This window comes from Urocitellus parryii, chromosome 9 (genome assembly GCF_045843805.1).
Source record: "Urocitellus parryii isolate mUroPar1 chromosome 9, mUroPar1.hap1, whole genome shotgun sequence".
Classification (NCBI taxonomy): Eukaryota; Metazoa; Chordata; class Mammalia; order Rodentia; family Sciuridae; genus Urocitellus; species Urocitellus parryii.
The window spans coordinates 38538181-38556949 of NC_135539.1; the positions used below are offsets into that span (position 1 = coordinate 38538181).

Sequence of the window (18769 nt, forward strand, 5' to 3'; positions counted from 1 at the left end):
TTCCCTGCTCTGTCCTGACTCCCCGGGGCCACTTACAGAGCACCAAAGACCAGTCCCCAGAACCTGGTACGGCTCTGGAGGCTGCAGGTACAGGTGGAGGCTGGCTCCTCCTGAGGCCAAGGTGGCCCCCTTTTTGTGATGTCCCCGTGTGGTTGCCCCTCTTGTGTGTCTGGGTCCAAATTTCCCCTTTGAGGACTCTAGTTCTATTGGATGAGGGATCAACAGCGGCAGCATGACCTCATCTTAATTTGACAAATCTGCACTCACCTTTTTCCAAATAAGGCTGCCTCTGAGGCCCGGGGGCTAGGACTCCAGCTTCAGGACTCGAGGGGAGGAAGGCGGTTCAGCCCAGAGCGGCCTCGGAGTTTACCCGGTGTCTGGGGTCCGTGAGTGGCAGGGGTCCATGGGCTTGGAAGAACAGAAGCCACCTGGGGGGGGTGTCGAGAGTCGAGGGTGAGCTGGGGGGAGGAGGAGACTTTCAGAAGAGGCACAGCCTGGCCTTTCCCACCTCGGGCAGGGTTTTATGAGGCCCTAAATCCACAGCACTGAGGGAGAAGGATCTTCACCCACGTAAGCAGTGGGGAGGGGGATGCTGGAGCAGCAGGGGACCCAGAGCCTGGCAGCAGGGGACCGAGGGTGTGCACAGCCAGCAGCCAACCCTGATGCACAGGAGGATTGTGGGGATGGGGGCCCTAGGGAGGGAGTCACCCCCAGCACCTGCCCAACCCTCAGTCCCCCTTGCTCTGGCCCAGCCGTGACCCTGCCCAGAGTCTGCTGCAGGTTGAGGTGACCCATCCCCACCCCAGGGGCTCTGAGTCGTGGGGGGCTGTGCAGCCTGGGTTCCGATTTCCCTAACACAGGATTGACCCCAAGGAATGGATGGGCAGGGACCTCTGGAGCCTTAGGCTGGGGCTCCGTTCTGGCCCCCCAGGTGCCGTCTGCCTACTGCCTCATCATCGGCCCTGGGCTGTGAGGGTGAAGGATCCGTTCATACCAGCTCTCCCAATGCAGAGGGCCTCAGGGGCCAAGGCCAGAACCCCAGGGGAGGCAGGCCCAGCTGGGCACCTGGCTCTCCTGGACTGGGGCCCATGGTGATGGGCACGAGACCCTGAGATCCTACCACGGCTGTTTGTGATGTTTCAAAGCGCCCCCCCATAGCTGCCCCTCGCACGGCATGGGGTCTCCCGTCGCACACCCCCAGGTTAAGTGCTGGGGTCAGCAGGGGAGCTGGCTCCCTGGCTGGGCCCCCTCAGGGCTGAGTGTGACCTGCCATGCTGCCTCCAGTCCTGACCCAGGGCACCTGTGCAGGCTGGCGGGTCGAGAGGCCTCTGCGGATGTCTTCAGGCTGAGTGAGGTCATCCTGCCATCGGTGGGCCTGGCTGGTGTCCCCGTGAGAGGAAGGAGAGGGCCACTGAGAGACACGGGGAGGAGGCCTCGTGACAACAGAGACAGAGCACAAGGCAAGGAAGGTCTAGGAGCACAAGTGTCCTAGGCACTTCCACACCCTGACCTTGGACTTCAGGCCCCTGACCATGGGGAGTGTATTCCTGCTGTTTTAAGCCCCCCAGCTTGGGGTAGTTTGTTATGGCAACTGAGGACCTCCTCTACCCCCAGAGACACCGTAGAAGTGGGCTGCAGCCAGAGACACCAGGGGTCCCCATGGATAGGGAGCTGACTCCCCGCTTCAAGGCTGACTCCAGGACCCCCCATGTCAACCCAGGGGTTTCCTAGTCTGTTCCATGTAGTTGACCGGAAATGGAAAAACCCCAAATCTGAGGCCCCTGGCCCCGCCTGGCCTGGAACGTAATGGTTTGACCTCACGTGTGTCAGGAGAGGCAGAGACTCCGTGGTGGCCACACAGGGACAGGAAGGCCCTGGCTCACCTGCCGTGGTGGCCACCCCCACCCCGGCCTTGGCAGCCTTTCTTCAGTCTCGGCCCTGATTGGCCCCTAGGGACTCCCAGCTGGCCAGGGGGCATCTGTGTCTCCAGTGAGCTGCTGTCAGGGACCGAGAGCCACCTGCAAGCTCTGGGCAGGGAGGCCACATCCCCAGTCTGAGCGGCGAGGCCGGGGAGAGGCAGGGAGGGCCCGGGCCTCTGGCTGTGGGCTCTGTTGTCCTGCACACAACCCTGATGGGTGGAGGCTAGACCAAGGCAGGAAGGAGACGGGACCTGGTTGGCCACCACTCGGGGACTCAGAGATGGACACACAGAGAAATCACATAATGAGTGAGCCTCCTGCCAGTGTGGCTGCTGCAGAGTGTCATGGGGCAGGGAGGGCTGTGGCCTGAAGACTTCGGAGGGGCTCAGGGGGTGGGACAGCCCCACAGGTGGGAGTTGAGGCCCTGGAGGGGCGGAGCTGGGGGAGCTGAGGCCGAGCCCCGGGGGCTTGCGGAAGAGCATGCTGTCCCTGAAGGACCCTGGAGGGGGCTGAGCACAGGGCTCAGGTCCCTCACCTGCTGACCTGGCTGCACAGGGAGACCAGGACCTGGGGCAGCGGGGGACCAAGAAGAGTCACCTCCAGGGCAGGGCAGGGTGGGGCTGGGCCATCAGGACCCACTACTGTGGTGGAGGGAAGAGGAACAAGGGACCGACCTCCACCTCAGCACCTCCCCTCAGGTGGGGCCACCAGCACGTGCCCACCTCTGGAGCTTCTGACCCACTGGTTACTTCCGGGGCCTTGGCCCAGGCTGGCCCCGAGTCTGGAGCCTCTCAGGAAGGGCTCTCTCCACCGCAGGGTGGGATCAGGGCCCCGGCTAAGTCCCCTCCTCTCTCCCAGGCTCCTGCGAGAGCAGTGGATCCGAGCCAAGTACGAGCGTCAGGAGTTCATCATCCCCGAGAAGCAGGAGCCCTACTCTGCAGGTGAGCTGCCCGGCCTCTGGGTCTGGGCCTCCGTCTCTGCCTCCCTCCCCAGAGCTCCATGAGGATCTTGTTCTGGTAACCGGCTCATGGGCTGGAGCCGGCGGCGTCCTGACGTGCTTTGCTTTACAGCATGGAGCTGAGTCCCCTCTGTGTGTGGTGCCCGGGAGGGCCACAGGCTGGTTGCCCATTCCTCTGAAGGGGCCACAGGAGGGCTGTGGGCCGGGGCCCCCATTCCTGGCCTCAGTCTCCCCAGCACATAATAGGTGGCCCTGGCTTCAGGCCACACCCTCCGCAGGTGGCCCTGCAGCTGTGAACATCATGCATCTCATTTAAAACCCCAAGTGCTGCTAGCCGTGGTGGCGCACATCTGTCATCCCAGAGGCTCGGGAGGCTGAGACAGAGGATCGCGAGTTCAAAGCCAGCCTCAGCCAAGTGAGGCCCTAAGCAACTCAGGGAGACCCTGTCTCTAAATAAAATACAAAATAGGGCTGGGGATGGGGCTCAGTGGTCAGGTGCCCTTGAGTTCAATCCCTGGTACCCAAATAAATAAATAAGTAAAATAAAACACCGGGTGCCCCAGTAGGTCCCCAGCCTGGATGTGCAGGGCTTCCTCCCGCTCACTATTCTATGTGTGGTGGGTGGGCTTCCAGCTGTTTCCCCAGGGCAGGGGAGGTAGTTCCACGTCACTCCAGGGGAGGACCCTTCAGGAGCCCAGTCTCCAGGGCTTCTGGAGAAGCTGGGCCTCTGCTGGACAGCTGGCCCCTGGGCCGGGCTGGCAGGCGGGTGCCACCCAGCTGAGACCTGCACATCCCAAGCCCTGGCTTTGTAAGCCTCCCCCATCTCCTTTGCCTGCAGTTGACAGGGGGCAGCCAAGGCCAGCCAGGGCAGCTGTGGGCCTGGTTTGGACACAGCCAACATCCGGTGGGTTCTAGAAGGCTGGACCGAGAGCAGCAAGAGCTGTCTGGAGATGCCAGGTCCCTTCTGTGCGGAGACAGAGCCCTGGGCAGGCCTCACCTTTGACACCTGTGACACAGCACTGCCCTGCTGCTGGCGCCATGTCCACCTCACATCCAAGACAGGCAGCCCCCAGCTGCGGGGCACAGGCTGCTGTGAGACCCAGAGGCTCTGCTTCTCGGCATCTGCCCCAGAGATGGGGACTGAGCAGGTTCTTGGGCACAAATGTCCACAGCAGCCTCCTCCAGAAGTTGGGGGACAGCCCTGATGCCATCAGCCAACAAAGGGATGGGCAGTGTGGTCTTCTGCCCAGAGGGACGTGGCTCAGCCACAACGGGGCGGGGGTGGGGTGGGGGGGACGGACCTGGACCTTGTGATGCTGAGCCAGAGAAGCCAGACCCGAAGGCACGTGTCGTGTTCTGTTTTCATGGCGCGTCCAGGGCAGGCCCCACAGGATGCGTCCGGGGCAGGCTCGTCTAAAGGGGGAAGCAGGTCAGTGGTGGTGGTGGGCGTGAGTTCCTGCTCATGGGTGCCAGGCTCTCTTGCAGGGTGCTGGGGATGTTCTGGAACCAGCAGAGGTGGGGGGTGTTCCATGTCGTGAGTGGGCTAAAGGACGCTGTCCTGTGCTTCAAGACATGTCTGAGGCGCTCAGTGAAAGAACAATGACTTCCATCTCTGCTTGGAGAGAGGACCGTGGCCTTGTGCCCAGGGCAGAGCCTGGAGCTGAGACGGCCGTGTGGCAGGTTCTGGAGGAGGACCCCACCCCATCACCAGACCCTCTGATTCAGTTACTGTCCGCCCCAGGTATCCAGTCCTGCCTCTTCCAGGGTCCCAGACTTCAGAGCAGATGTGATGAAGAGCAGTGGTCCCCTGTCCCACCTCAGCCCTGGGCGCTCCAGCCCACTGATGACGGAGCCCAGGAGGATCACCCAGAGCTCCTTCGTCTTTGGCATAAGCACCTTAGCAATTTATCACAAAGTGGTGTATGACCTTGGGTCAGAGGCAGGTGCAGGCCGGGCTGACGTAACCATATCCCTGAATGTGATGTCTCTTCCTAGAACTCTCTTGTTGTAAGCGACAGAAAACCAACTGGGGAGGAGCAGATCTAGAAATGGATTGGCTCACATAATTGGGTCGAGCTTCAGGCTTAGCTTGATCTAGGGGTTTAAGTGGTGTTCTGTCAGGACTTTGGTTTCAGGGTCACCACCTTCCAGTTGTGCTTCTCTGGCCTAGCACCAAACTGCTGAGGGCACCTTGACTCTAGCAGAGTTGGATTTCACATCCCTCTTGTTGGGGCTTCAAGGTAGAGGTGAGTGGAAGGCACAGAGGGGCCAGGAACGTCTTGGCTGCTCTGACTCGTCCAGGTTGTGTGATCCTGTCACTCTAACCAGGGTGATGGAGGGCCCTGGGTTGTATGCTGGCCTCTGGAACCACAGTGGTCTTCCTGAGAAGAAGTGGGGTCCAGGTTCCAGAAGTGGGGTGCATGCTGGCCACAGAATCAAGAGGTAGCACCCCAGCAGGTTGGAGGGTGAAGCATCCTGTGGGTGCATTGGGGGTGTCAGTTCCTGGTGCTTAGGTCACCAGGGACCTGGTCTCTCCCAGCTCATAAGCAGGGCTCAGGAAGTGGGGACACCACTGTAAGTCAGGAGGCCTCCCCAGGCCCAAGGATCCCCCGGAATCCCATTACTGTCCTGAGACCGATGCCAGCTGTGGAGAGTTTGAGATGCAGCTAAAGGCACTCGCTGGGCCGTTGGGCAGCAGAGGCCTCCCAGAGGACAGACTCCAGAGGCTCAGATGTTCCAGGGTGCACACTGGCAGGGTGGAGCCTGGGCCTGGCATGGGCCTTGGTGGGCCACGGCTAAGCAGGAGATGCCCTGCCCGATCTAGTGAAGGCATCATGGTCTTCAGACCCGGGCTGGGATTCGCTCACGGAGGGCTGGCCATCTGAATGCATCTGTCCTGGCTGCCATTGTGGTGTTCATAGGGTGGGAGGGCAGGGACCCTCTGGGCTAGGTGAGGGCTTGGGTGAGCACGTCATCTTTCTAAATGCAATTGTGAGGGGCCGAGTTCAGCTGAGCCCACGAGATTCCAGACACACCCGGAGCTTGGCTGGGGGGCACAGAGCAGGAGCGGGGGTAGGGCCGTCCACCCAGGGGAAGGATCCCACTGGCCAGGAGGAGCGGGCTGGAGGGAGACCTCATGGTCCCTTGTTCCAGCCACTTCCTCCTCTGCCTCGGGGACCATTGGCCCAGGAGGGATCGGGGGTGGCCCTCCCCAGATGAGAAATAGCTCTGACCCGGAGGACTGTGGGGCGGCCTTCCTGTCCTTTCCGCAGCTGGTCTTCTCCCTCCCACCTTTGGCATCTCTGCCCGGGAGCTGCTCCCAGCATCGGCCCCCAGAGGGGCTCAGATCAGGCTCCCCTCGAGGAGGAAATAAGACCCTAGGACCCTCGGTGCTGCCTGCACAGGGGGATGGGTGACAGACCACCACAGGGACCCACCACATTTATACTCTCCCCTGAAAGCGTTGCCACCACAATGACGACACCGGGCCTGAACACTCCACCCTTGGGTGGCCCTTCCCAGCTGAACCCTGGGTGTGGGCAGGATCTGGGGTCATCAGTCCACCCTTCCTCCACTAAGCCACCCCCACACGGCACCCCAGGGCCACATGGGAGGGACCAGGCCACGGGCCAGAGCTTGGACCTATGAAGCCCCAGTGGTGGGGAGCCACTGGGGTCCCCTGGGATCCTGTGCTCGGGTCCCCCGAAGCCACCTCTGCCCCCCACCTGCTCTGGCAGAGTGTCTGCCTCTCCTGGCCATCTCTGCCAGCTGGGCTCAGAGTGGGGAAGCCCCCGGCCACTGTCTCCGCTTGTGGGGTGCCATGCCCTGTGAGAGTCTCCCCACCTGTCTCTGGGGGCAGAGTGTCCGGGGACCACAGGCTGGTCCCGAGTCCTGCCCCCCAAACCCCAACCTGGCGCTCTGCTGGGTGGACGATAGGTCCCAAGTGCTCAGGTGGAGCCAGGGTCCCCCTCCAGATCCCCCTCTTCCTGCAGTGCCCAGGTGGGTGGAGTGGACGGGAGCCTCCCTGGGTGGGCAGGGAGCCCCTTCAGGCTGCCCCAGGAGATTCCCAGGCCCCTCTGGCTCTGCCCCTCGTTGGCCTCAGAGGACTTTCTCATGAGGGCAGGTGGGCCCCTCCCTGAGGCCATGGTGAAATGCAGAAGTCCCTCCCGGTGGAGAAAGGGGAAATGGGGTGAGGCCTGGGACTCTGCACCCAGAAGTGACCTCAGACCTTCCCTGGAATGAGCCAGAACTGTGGGCTCCCGGGGCTGCCTGCAGAGGGGACAGTTTCCACCAAGGGCCGGTGCAGGACTCAGTGGGCCAGAGCAGAGGACCACAGGCTCAGAGTGTCTTCCCCAAGGCTGGTCAGCAAGCAAAGGCCAGGTGGTGGGGGACATCCAGGAAGGGGGGGACCTGGATGCCCCTCACCGCAGATTGACACTTAGTGGGGTCACGGGTGACATGGGCACCTGGCCCAGTGCACCTGAGAAGCCAGGTCCTGCAACATTCTTGCTGGAAAGGTGGAATCTCACTCTCACCTACTCCAGGAAGCTGAAGGAAATGACAGACCCGCCCTCTGCCCTCGGGCAAGGTCATCCACTCCAGTCAAGCCCGAGAGTGGGGCCGGGAGAAAGGCAGGAGGGACGCTGTGTGCCTGGCCAGTGGGTGCTGCAGCAGGAAGGCCCAGCGTCCAACTTGTGGTCCTGCGCTCAGAGTCCGGCAGCCAGCACTTCAAAACAGTTTCCCCCTGGGGGAGACTTGTCCCCGGGCAGCCTCTGCCACCCCCTCCAGCCCTGGCGTCCAGCAGCTGCTCTGTCCCCGTGGGTTTTCCTGCTCGGGATGTGGCACATAAGCGGAATCGTGAGCCATGTGGCCGTCTGGGTTGGCTTGTCACAGAGCGCCGCTCGTCCTTGCTGTTGCATGGACTATTTTTTGCAACTTTCCTTGAAGTCTAAAATTAGTTCAAAAGAAGAAGTCGGCCGGGACTGGCTGTGCTGGGAGCCGGAGGTGCCCGACAGCGGGGTCTCCAGGTACCCCGGTGCCCACCAGCCCTGCGTCTTGTCCCCCACCCTGCGGGGTCCCCATCTGGACCCTTCCCCCGGGGGGAGCTCTGTGGAGGCAGAGACCAAGTGTCCCTTCCAGCTCGGATGTCCCCAGGGCCTCCTGGCCACCAGCACTCTTGGGTGTCTGGCTCTGCTGCCCCACAGGAGTAGGGGGCAGGGCAGGCCTGGGGGCCCCCAGGCACATCCTCTCCTGGAGTGGGGTTTGGGAGTGGTCTCACTGTCCAGGGTGAGTGAGGGAAGGCAGGTCCCAGACCCACGGTCAGGCAGGTGCTTGTGGCCCCCAACTTTGCCCACTCATGAGGGAGCAGCTGGGAATGAGGCCCCCGTCCCCAGGACACCTGGGGGGCCGAGAGTGCTTAAGAACAAGGGCCACTCCTGGCTCAGGGTGCCGAGGGAGCAGAGGGGGCTCCACGGGTGGGTGCAGGGGTGGGGAGCCTGCAAGCTCTCTTTGGTGACAGGCTTGTCCCCAGGTGTCAGCTGACTTGGCAGGCCCTCACTTCTATCTCAATGTCCTGGAGCCAGGGGCTTGGGACACTGGGGTACAGATCCCCTCACAGCAGCAGAGCCCTGTCCCCCCACCCTCTGAGTGGCCCTGCTTGTCCAGGGCCACTGGTGTGTGGGAAGTGCCCAAGCCTTCCCAGGATGTGGAGATGTGGGGCATGATGGGTGTGTCCTCATGCCTGCCCCTCCCAGGCCCCTGCTCTTGGATTGACCCCGTGATAGCTGTCCCTGCCTCCAGCCGAGCCTCAATGGTGGCCTTTGATGGGCCCACACAATGCCCCATGTTGTCCAGGGGCCAGGCCACCGCTCGCCAGCAGACCCGCTTCCTTCCCTGAAGACTGGGTCCCTCCGGGAATGGCCCCGCCTCCCTTCCTGGGGCTGAGTGGTGGCCCTCCTAGGATGCCTGGTTGTACCAGGCAGGGATGTCCCAGGGCTGCCACCACCCTCAACCTTTGTCCTGTCTTAGGGAGATGGAGAGGTACAGTGGGCTGGGACTTCCTGAGTGACAGGCCTCGCCCAGCCTTGGCTTGCCTGCTGTGTGGTGGGGTCAGCCTGGTGCCCAGCACAGAGAGTTACTGGGCACTTGCTCAGTGTGGGTGTCCATGGGGGAGGATGCCAAATACCTTGAGGTGGCATGTTTGTGGGGTTTGGTGGGAGGCGGGTGGGGCTGCCTGTCCCTCCCTGGGGCAGGAAACTTGCGGGTCTTAGGACTGTGGGCCTTACCTCCTGGCGGCATTTCCCCCCAGGGGTGCCTCAGGGTTTGGGTGCTGTGCAGTGGGGAGGGGCTCTCGGATACCCCCGAGGGGTGGCCCCAGCAGCTCTGTACAGGCGGCCTGGGCCTGGGGTTATTGTTCACGCTACCCCTCTAGGGACTGTGGCTGCTGGCCAGCCATTTGGAGTGCCTGGGCCTCTTCCCTGGCTAGTGTGTGCCCTTTGCTGTGGGGTGCAACCAGGACAAGAGGTGCACAGTGGCTCAGGAGCCACCAGCCCCACCCTCTGACCTCACCTTAGTATCTGTGGCCACTGTTCCTGCCTGTGATGGCTGAAGTCACATCAGGGGCCCTGTGTCCAGCTGTGCCGAATGTTCTGGATAAGTCCAGTGGTCTCACTGGCTCTCAGGGACCATGGTGGTCTAGCAGACCTCGCCTCAGCCCTGTCCCTTGGATAGAGCCAGAAGGGGGTGGTGGAGGTCTCACGGGCTAGCTGGTGAGGCCCTGACTCAGTGCCAGCTACCCTGCTGGTCACTGTGCAGCCCTGCAGCACCAGGCAGTGTCTCTGGGCCCTGTGTAGCTTGGGAGCAGGGGGCAGCAGGGGCCACACGCACCGGGTAGGCCTCTGCACCTTGAGCCCACTCAGGATGGATGGACCCGAAGCCTCGCTCCACCTGCCTCCACGTGGCCCCCTCTCCCCTCTGGAGTTAATTCCCAGTGTGAGACCCCAGCAGGCAGCTGTGAGGCCCCCAGAGTGTGGGTGCTGGTTCCTGCCTCCTCTATCAATTTAGAAGGTGCCCAGAGGTCCTGCCCAGGTGACAGGCCAGCAAGGACCCAGGGAGTTTGGGGACAGAGCCCAGGTGCCTCGGGCAGTGGGCAGGGAGAGGCAGAGTCCTGAGCAGTTTCACAGATGTGGCCTTTGGCTCTGGGTTGAGCTCTCCAAGGTGTGGCTGGCCCACATGGACTCGAAAGTCCAGAGGCCAGGTCCTGGGCCTGGGCTGGGCAGGGTTGGGTGAAGGGGCCTCAGTTTCTCTGATGCCGTCCCCGCCCCACACAGTCCCAGCTCTAGGCCCACCTTTCATTGAGGCAACACCCTAGCAGGAGACCCCTGACAGTGGGAGAGGGCCCCACCCAGAGGCCCAGGCACAGAATGCCCAGCCACCCACCACTCAGCAATCCCGGCCGTCACCCTCAGAGCAAGGCCATACAGTTCCCTGCCCCAATTAAAAAAAAAAAAATACCCACACACAATTTATATTCACGTGGCACGATTGACGTACACTTTGCATATCCGTTTTGGAGCACAGTTCTCAGAGCTGCGGCAGACCTGAGGTACAGAACCCCGACTTCACCTGAGAACCCCGCAGACCTCTTGCCTGTCCCTGCAGCCCCCGTGGCCACTGCCCTGCCTTCTCCGGTAGCTCTGCCCTCCTGTGTCGCTGGGTGGAGACGGGCAGGGTGTGCCTGGCTCCCTCCCTGGGCACACAGGAGGCTTCTTGCGTCGCTGCAGGTCCAGGGTGGCTCTGTGGCAAGGTGCACCACGGTGGGTGTGCTCTGTTCCTGCTGAGGGATTTGGGTTGTGTCCGGTTTGTGACTCTTGAGAGAGTAAAGCCATCACCCGTGCACATCCTTGTCATGTCTCCTGGACTTTCACGGCTCTCTGGTCACATGCACGTGTGTGTTTCCCATAGAAGAAGCCTCCAACCTGCTTTGCAGGTGGTCTGCCGTTCGTGTCCCCAGGGCACTGTAGCAGGCCTGCCGCTCTGTGTCTAGCTGGGTTTGCTGTCCTTGAGTGCATGCAGTCCCAGTGCGCCTACTGCGGTCGGCCCCAGAAGCTTCTTTACTCTGGAGCAGAGGCCGCTTCCTGGGGTGCTGGGTTCAGCATGCAGTAGGTACTCAATTAGTGCTGAGCAAGTTGACAGCCTGTGCCTTGGGACCGCAACTTCCAGAGAAGTTGGTTGCTGGGTCCACCAGCCTTGAGTGTGGGCAGGAGGACAGTTGTGCCGCTGCCTGTGAGTGCATCCTGGAGTGGGGGGGCTGGGAGCAGGGAACAAGGGCCCGAGCAGCAGAGGTGCAGGCCCTGCTGGCTGTATCGCTGGCCAAGGGCCCAGTCTAGGGTGGGCAGGTCCTCTAGCCAGGTTGTTCGGGGTCAGGACAGAGCCTGGACACTTTTCATCCCTGGGCTGACCCTGTTCCTGAGAAGGAAGCAGAGGCTCTGGAGGTTTGGACTTGGGTGCAGGGACCCTGGCCAGCACTCATCTGAAAACACCCTCAGGTCTAGATGAGGCCTCCTGCTGTCTCGCCACATGGGCTCTAAGTGCATCCCTGGCCCTGTGGCCTCGGATGTGTGCTGGACCACGAGCATCCACAGAGCCGCCTCTGTGCTCAGCCCTCGGCAGCAGCAGCAGCTGTGGGGGGCAGCTGGTCAGCAGGAGCCCAGAGCCTGCCCTGCCCCGTGGCCTGCCGGCTCCTGAGGCACTGCTGCCATCTGCTGGGCACTGCCGGTATGGCAAGCAGAGAGGCTGCTGGTGGGCTGGGGCCAGCACATGGACCTGGGAAGTTCTGGGCATAAGTGAGGTGGGGGTGTGAAGTGCCTGCCAGGGGCTGGGCCACTCTGAGGCTGGGGGACACTTTGCTGCCAACATCCTTACTCTGGCCTGCTTGGGAAGGCACTATCCAGCACTCTTTGGAGTCCTGCTCAGCAGCTGGGGTGGACCTGACGCTGAAGAGGACCAAGTGGCCCTACACCCTGCCTGGCTTGGTGCCCACTCAGTTGGTCAGCGCATGTTCTGAGCATGTCCTGCTTGGGCACTGGGGATATGGTGGGGGGGGCAAGGGCAGGTCAGCATCTCCACAGGCTTCAGAGATTCTCACGGGGCCCCTGAAGTTGTAGGGGTGGCAGTGGGCCATGCCCGGCTCTGTCCGGAGACAGAGCTGACCACCCCCTCCTGACACAGGCTTCTGCCTTTTATGGCCCTGTGTCTCAGGGAGCAGAGAAACAGCCCTTTGTCTCTGTTTTTGGGGATGAGGCTGCCCAGCAGCTGAGGGGACGTGACGGGGGACTTGGTGGTCGGGTTGAACGGTGTCTGAACCTCACGGTTCAGACATCCCAGCCGTCAGGGGCTGGCTCCGCGGCTGCTGGATGGTGATGAGCACGCGCAGAGGCTGCCCTCCCACAGTGGTGCCGCCAGCCCTTCCCTGCATCCAGGTCACGTTCCCCTCGAGCCCCTCCAGTGACACCTCATGGAGCTTCCAGACCCTGGGGGCAGCAGGACCCTGTTCTCAAAAGAGAGCTGCTCTGAAACCCAGCAAGCCCACTGTGTCTGCCCAAGGAAGACCCTGAGAAGCACAGGGCTGTGTCCACTGGGTGGGAGGACATGTCCCTACTGTGCAGTAGGGCCCAGGACAGCCCCAAAGTGGAAGCAACCCAGATGTCCATCAGCACATGGGACATGTGGGGCCATGGGCAACTCACAAAGGGATCTATTGCATATGGCAACTCAGGGGCAGCTCCAGAGAACATCCCGGGGAGGGGAAGTGGCAGGCTACCTGATTCCATGAAGTTCCAGAGGGACGGATGGAAGGATGGGAAAATGGATAGGGGGATGAACGGATGGGAAGACAGAGAGATGAGTGGTCTGGGCTGGGTGGGTGGGCTGGGCTGGGCTGGGCGGGTGGGTGGGCAGGTGGATGGTGGATAGATGGGATGGGTGGGTGGATGGGATGGGTGGATGGGGGATGGGTGGGGGGGATGGGTGCATGGATGGGTTGGAGGGTGGGGTGGGAAGATGAATGAGTGGGTGGGTGAGTGGGATGGATAGATGAGATGGGTGGATGGATGGGTAGGTGGGTTGTTGCATGGATGGAGGGGACAGGATGGGTGGGTGGGTGGATGGGTGGGTGGATGGGTTGGAGGGTGGTGGGAAGATGGATGAGTGGGTAAATGAATGGGATGGATAGGTGAGATGGGTGGTGAGTGGGTGGGTGGGTGGGTGCGTGGATGGGTGGGACGGGATGGGTGGGTAGGTGGGGGGTGGGAATGATGGTAAAGTGAAGCCTAGTGGTGTAGGGAGGGGAACAGATGCTTTGGAGTTGGGTGGTATGGGAGTCATTTACCACGGCTCAGTGACCAAAAACCACCCACACTTATTCTTGTAAGTGACACCTGGTGTCAGAACTGCAAGGTGACTCTCCAGGGCTTGAGCAAGTGTGCGGCGTGCTGTCGGGGACTCTGTGTGGCCCAGGCCTTGCTTGGCATCTCTCCACCTCTTCCCTCTCGTCTCCCTGCCTTGCCTCCGTGTGCTGACCACGTCCCCCTTGGACCCCCAGGACACCTCCCATCCCATGGTCCTGCAGATCCTTCTGTCACCTAGGTGTGGGGAGACCAGTGGACCCTGGGGCCACCACTGTGGGCACGGGTGGCCCGTGGGTGTGCACCCATGTGACGGGTGGGACTGGGCGCTGGCTCTCCTTCCCCTACGCAGTCTGGGCCTCCCAAAGGGCAGCAGGTGGCAGCCTACGTCCTGGTGGGGACGGGGAGGGGGCCTGAGCCCCAGCACCTGTGGCGTCTTGGCAGTCAGCCAAGGTCAGGGAGGTGGAGGGACCCTGGGGACAGCTGGCTAAAGGCCCAGTCACCCGTCCCCTCCTCAGGCTGGGGTCTGTCTGCTCAGGGCCTGGTTCACTGTGACCCTGTGTCTCCTCTCCACCCAGGGTACCGCGAGGGCTTTCTCTGGAAGCGCGGCCGGGACAACGGGCAGTTTCTAAGCCGGAAGTTCGTGCTGACGGAGCGCGAGGGGGCCCTGAAGTACTTCAACAGGAATGACGTGAGCGGGCTGCGGGCGGGGGGGCGGGCGCCTGTCTCAGGAGGTGGCCCTCGGGGGCCCGCAGTGGCTGAACTCCCACCCCTGGACAGGAGCTTGGCCTCCCTCACGCACTTCCCAGGAACCGTGACCGACACACTCCTGTGAAGGGGCCACCCCCATGGCCACGAGGCCACCCCCCACGAGGCCAGTTCCAAGGGACAGAGCTTGAGGATACAGCCCAAGGACTCACCCCTATGGGACACCCCCCAATGGCCTCTGAGGATGCTGCCTGGGAGAGGACAGGGCTTGGGCCCAGGTGTGGGGAGGGCACAGCTCCCTGCCCACTGCCTGGCCACCCCTGCCATGGGCACCGTCATGGCTGCAGGCCCACAGTACAAAGGGGGGAAGGAACTGGGGTTCAAGCCAGTAGCTCTCAGGGGACAATCCAGATGACAGGGGAAGGTAAAGGGAAGGGGTGTGACACTGAGTGCCCCCTGCAGAGTGACATTTAGTCTTTATGTCCAGGGAGGGAGATACTATTACCTTTGATTTACCGACCAGGAGGCAAGGCTCAGAGAGGTTAAGTAACTTGCCCAAGGTCACACAGCACAGAGCTATGCCAGCTGCATCCATATACAGCCGACCCTCTCCTTTCTTCTAGCTGAGCTTAGACAATGGCCCTTGCCTGATGCTCAGACCAGTCTCATTCTGCAGGCCAAGGAGCCCAAGGCTGTCATGAAGATTGAGCACCTGAATGCCACCTTCCAGCCGGCCAAGATCGGCCACCCCCATGGCCTGCAAGTCACCTACCTGAAGGACAACAGCACCCGCAACATCTTTATCTATCATGAGGATGGGAAGGTGGGGCATGGGGGCTGGGGGGTGGGGGTTGGGCACGGGTCACCATGTGGGCTGGGTTATGGGGACTGGGCATGGGCCACTGAGGGGGCCCTTACTGTCTCAGCAGGGATGCTCCTGTCCCCTGCAGGGGTCTGCAGCTCACCCAGCAGCATCCGTCACCCACCCTGGTGCATGGGTGGGAGCCTGGCCTGGGCCCCTGTGGGAGAGCAGGGGCGGCTCTGGCTCGGTCAGGTCTCCTGAGCTCCCACTGGCCCTGCAGGGGGAGGCAGTGCCACCCCCCCACCGTGGCTGTCCCACCCGCATCTCTGGAGGGGTGTGGCAGGGCCCCACCGGCAGAGCTCCCTAGAGTCTGTCCTTTGGTCCCTGGGCCAGACGGCAGGACCTCAGAGGTGAACCCAGACTCTCTCTTATTCTGCTTTTCACTTCCATTTTCTCCCGTGTGCGCATCGAGAGTGTTCCGCAGGCTGGAGGCACCCTCTCCCCAGGTGGCCACCTTCCCAGGTCTCTGGCAGATCCTTTGGCCTGATCTGCCACTTTCTGTACCTTCTGGGGACTCCTGCTGAGGAGGGCTCCCCCGGGGCCTGAAAATCCCCCTCCTGATTCTCCTGCAGTCTGCCCACACCATCCTGACAACTTGAAAACGCCATCGAACCTGCACCCCGGGCCGGCCTCCACGGCTCTTCCCTCCTGTGCGCTGTCTTGTCTCCCCGGGTAAACAGCCGGGCTTCCCGAGGTGGCCTAGGACTGGTGTTGAGGCACCAGGCATCCTAACGATGGCAGACTCACCTCATGGTTCGCAGCCTGGGCCCCAGTTCACTGTGGCTTACACCCTCGTTTTGGTGGAGCACACCCTGATGTAGCTTCCTGAGAAAAGTGCCACATCCCGCACACGGGGAGCCCTGCCTTCCCCTGCCTGCAGCCTGGCTGGCTGGACAGTTCTAGGCCGGACGATTTCTCCCTCATTCTGAAGGCCCGCGTGCTGAGTTTTCTGCCCAGCATCATCCCGAGGTTTTCATGGTTTCTGGTGACACGCCTCCTCCTGGGCCTGTCCCCTCGGTTGTGCTGGCCCTTTCAGTCCAGCGACTCCTGTCCAGGAGGCTAGGGAGCATTTCCTTGAATAATTTTCTCCGTCCATTCTTTTCCCAGGACCCTGTTATCCAGAGGTCTGTGCTCCAAGACTCGCTCTCTCCCTCATTTTTCTTCTTTGTTTAATTGGGGAATTTCTCCGACTTGTCTTCCAGCTCTTTGTCAGGGGCTCACTCCTCTCAAATCGCTCCCCCCTTGGGTTCTTGGAATGTTCTTCTCCAACACTGTGTCAACCAGCAGGTGGTGGGAGGGAGCCTGGCTCAGGGGCTGAGTGGATGTCCACTTTACCCAGGGGCTGTGGCCTGGGGACAAGGGAGACTTTTTTTTCTCAGTGAGTCTCTTCTGGGACCCTAGTGTCCCACCCTCCAGGGACAGCTGTGGTGTCTGCTCTGTGCTGGGTCCTGTGGGCAGGGCAGAGAGGACTCGTTGGCCTGCCCTGCCCTTGGGCCGTCCGTGGGGCCGAGAGGGCCAGAATCCCAGCTGCGCCAGGCTGAGAGCCAAGGTGGAGGGCAGAGTTCGGGAGAGAGTGGCATGTGAAGGCCCCGGGGCAGGAGGAGGGGGACGCGCTTGAGCTGCAAGGCCAGGGGAGGTACGGAGAGGAGGGCACTTGGCCTTGCAGAGGTGCCGTCCCGGGCCCTTCCAAGGCCTGCAGCAGGGGGAGAACTGTGGGAAGGCGCAGGACCTGGTTTGCCATCAGCCAGGCAGAGGCTTCGGGGCAGGCCAGGCCTGTGACCCTGGGGGGTCCTGAAGGGCAGTGCCTTGAGAACTGAGGTGGCCAGGACTTGGGAATGGGCAGGACTGATCTGATGTCAGGGTCAGTGTGAGCCATTGCAACCCTGGGGTGAGGGTCACGGGCAGTATGTGGCCCGTCAAGTGGGTCTGCAGCATGGGTTCCACAGACGGGGTTGGGTGATGGGCGGGGCCTGAGGGTTGAGGTGGGGCAGGTGGGGGCGGAGCCCTAGGGGCGGGGCTGAGGTAGGGGGGGGTGGCGGGTCCCACACTGGCTTGGTGGTGGCCTTGCAGGACCGAAGGATGCAGAAGGTGGAGGGTCTGGGAGAGGAGTGGTGGGGTGTTGGGGTGGGAGCCCTGCACCTGGGGAGCAGCAGACAGGTAGGCATGAGACTGGTGGGAACGAGACCCATGGGGGGATAGTGGCCCAAGTGGGGACACAGCCCATCCCCCAGTGAGGCTGCCAGGAGCCTGCGTCAGCCCCAGAAGAGGGCAGGGTGCGTCTGGTGGCCCTGGGAGGCCCCTGGGCTACACTCACACCGCCTTTGGCCCCTAGGAGATCGTGGACTGGTTCAACGCACTGCGAGCTGCCCGCTTCCACTACCTGCAGGTGGCCTTTCCAGGGGCCAGCGATGCAGACGTGAGTGGCTGTCCCATGGCCACCTCCCAGGGTTGGGGGACACCTAGCGGTGGACATCTCAGCCCTCATGCTCCCTAGTCTGGGATGGCTTTGGGCCCCAGGGTGGGTCACAGGACTGACCAAAGACTTGCACGGGCCCCCAGAAAGGTCCTCCTGCAGACTAGTTTAAGGCCAGCCCCAAAGTGACCACAGCTCCCTGGGGAATTTTAGCTCAGAGTGGACTGAACGTGTAGGGGAGGAGAGGAAGGAGAGACAGGGGAGCAGGGGCGACCTCACCCCAGGTGTGTGGTGGGGTCCCTGGCCTGGGCCAGGCTTCTGTGGGGCCAGCCTGGGGGCCTGACCCACCGGTTTCTGCCCCAGCTGGTGCCGAAGCTCTCCAGAAACTACCTGAAGGAAGGCTACATGGAGAAGACGGGGCCCAAGGTGGGTCTGCAGGCGGGTGGGGTGCTGCCGGGCACACTCCAAGGTCAGCTGCTTCTCCCTGTTGCCTGGGTGGGCAGGGACCCGGCACAGGGCACAGTGAGGCAGGACCTGCCAGGTGCCTCCCGAGTGCTATCAGGCACAGGTCGGTCCTCTTGGCCCTTTGCTGGGTGGGAGTTCCAGCCAACCCAGGACCACCCTGGGCTTTGGGTGCTGGAGCTCTGGGTCAACCTCAGCCTTCTGGCCCCAGGCCCCTTCATGCCATTTCCTGCTGCCTGGGGATGGAGGACTCTGGTGGCCCCCGAGATGGGATGAATGCTCAGTGGGGACATGTAGGTAGGGGTCCAGGGAAAGAGGAGCAATGGTGAGGACTTCATGCCTCTGGTCGGTGGGCAGAGCAGGGCCCCGCTGGACACATGTATGAGTGGACAGTGAATGGCCCCAGCCCCCTGTGTGAACTGTGGCCAGCCAGGGCAGGGGCCTGGTGGGGTTGGCCAGCTGGTCACCAGTCCTCCCTGACTGACAGCAAACAGAGGGCTTCCGGAAGCGCTGGTTCACCATGGATGACCGGAGGCTCATGTACTTCAAAGATCCCCTGGTAAGGAGGGTCCAGCTGGCAGCCACCCACAGAACCCGCTGCTTCCCAGTATGGCCGTGGCGGTGTTGATGGGGGTGGCTCCCAGGGTCCTGGCCTCAGCCTCGCCCAGTTCTGGGTACGGTGGGGCTTGGGGCAGGGAGGGTGGCCAGCTCCAGCTTGGTCCCCGCTGTAGGACGCCTTTGCCCGAGGAGAGGTCTTCATTGGCAGCAAGGAGAGTGGCTACACAGTGCTGGAGGGACTCCCACCGTCCACCCAGGGCCACCACTGGCCACATGGCATCACCATTGTCACACCTGACCGCAAGTTCTTGTTCACCTGCGAGACGGAGTTGGACCGGAGGGAGTGGGTGGAGGCCTTCCAGAAGGTGGTGGACAGGCCCATGCTACCCCAGGAGTACGCAGGTGAGGGCTGGCCACTGAGGTGAGGCCCCAGGCCCTGTGTCCACACTGTGGGATGGCCTCTGGCTGGACGGAACCCCCCAGGTG

General features: G+C 62.3%; 1 protein-coding gene across 1 annotated transcript in view; it reads left to right on the plus strand.

Moving 5' to 3' along the window:
• The window catches only part of Adap1 (ArfGAP with dual PH domains 1), a 43507-nt gene that overhangs the window by 23608 nt on the left and 1130 nt on the right, over positions 1–18769 (plus strand). Inside the window, exons 4-10 of the mRNA XM_026405688.2 lie at positions 2778–2860; positions 13859–13971; positions 14665–14811; positions 17183–17266; positions 17627–17689; positions 18213–18284; positions 18457–18685. Of these exons, the coding sequence (XP_026261473.1) occupies positions 2778–2860; positions 13859–13971; positions 14665–14811; positions 17183–17266; positions 17627–17689; positions 18213–18284; positions 18457–18685 (791 nt within the window). The remainder of the gene's footprint in view (positions 1–2777; positions 2861–13858; positions 13972–14664; positions 14812–17182; positions 17267–17626; positions 17690–18212; positions 18285–18456; positions 18686–18769) is intronic.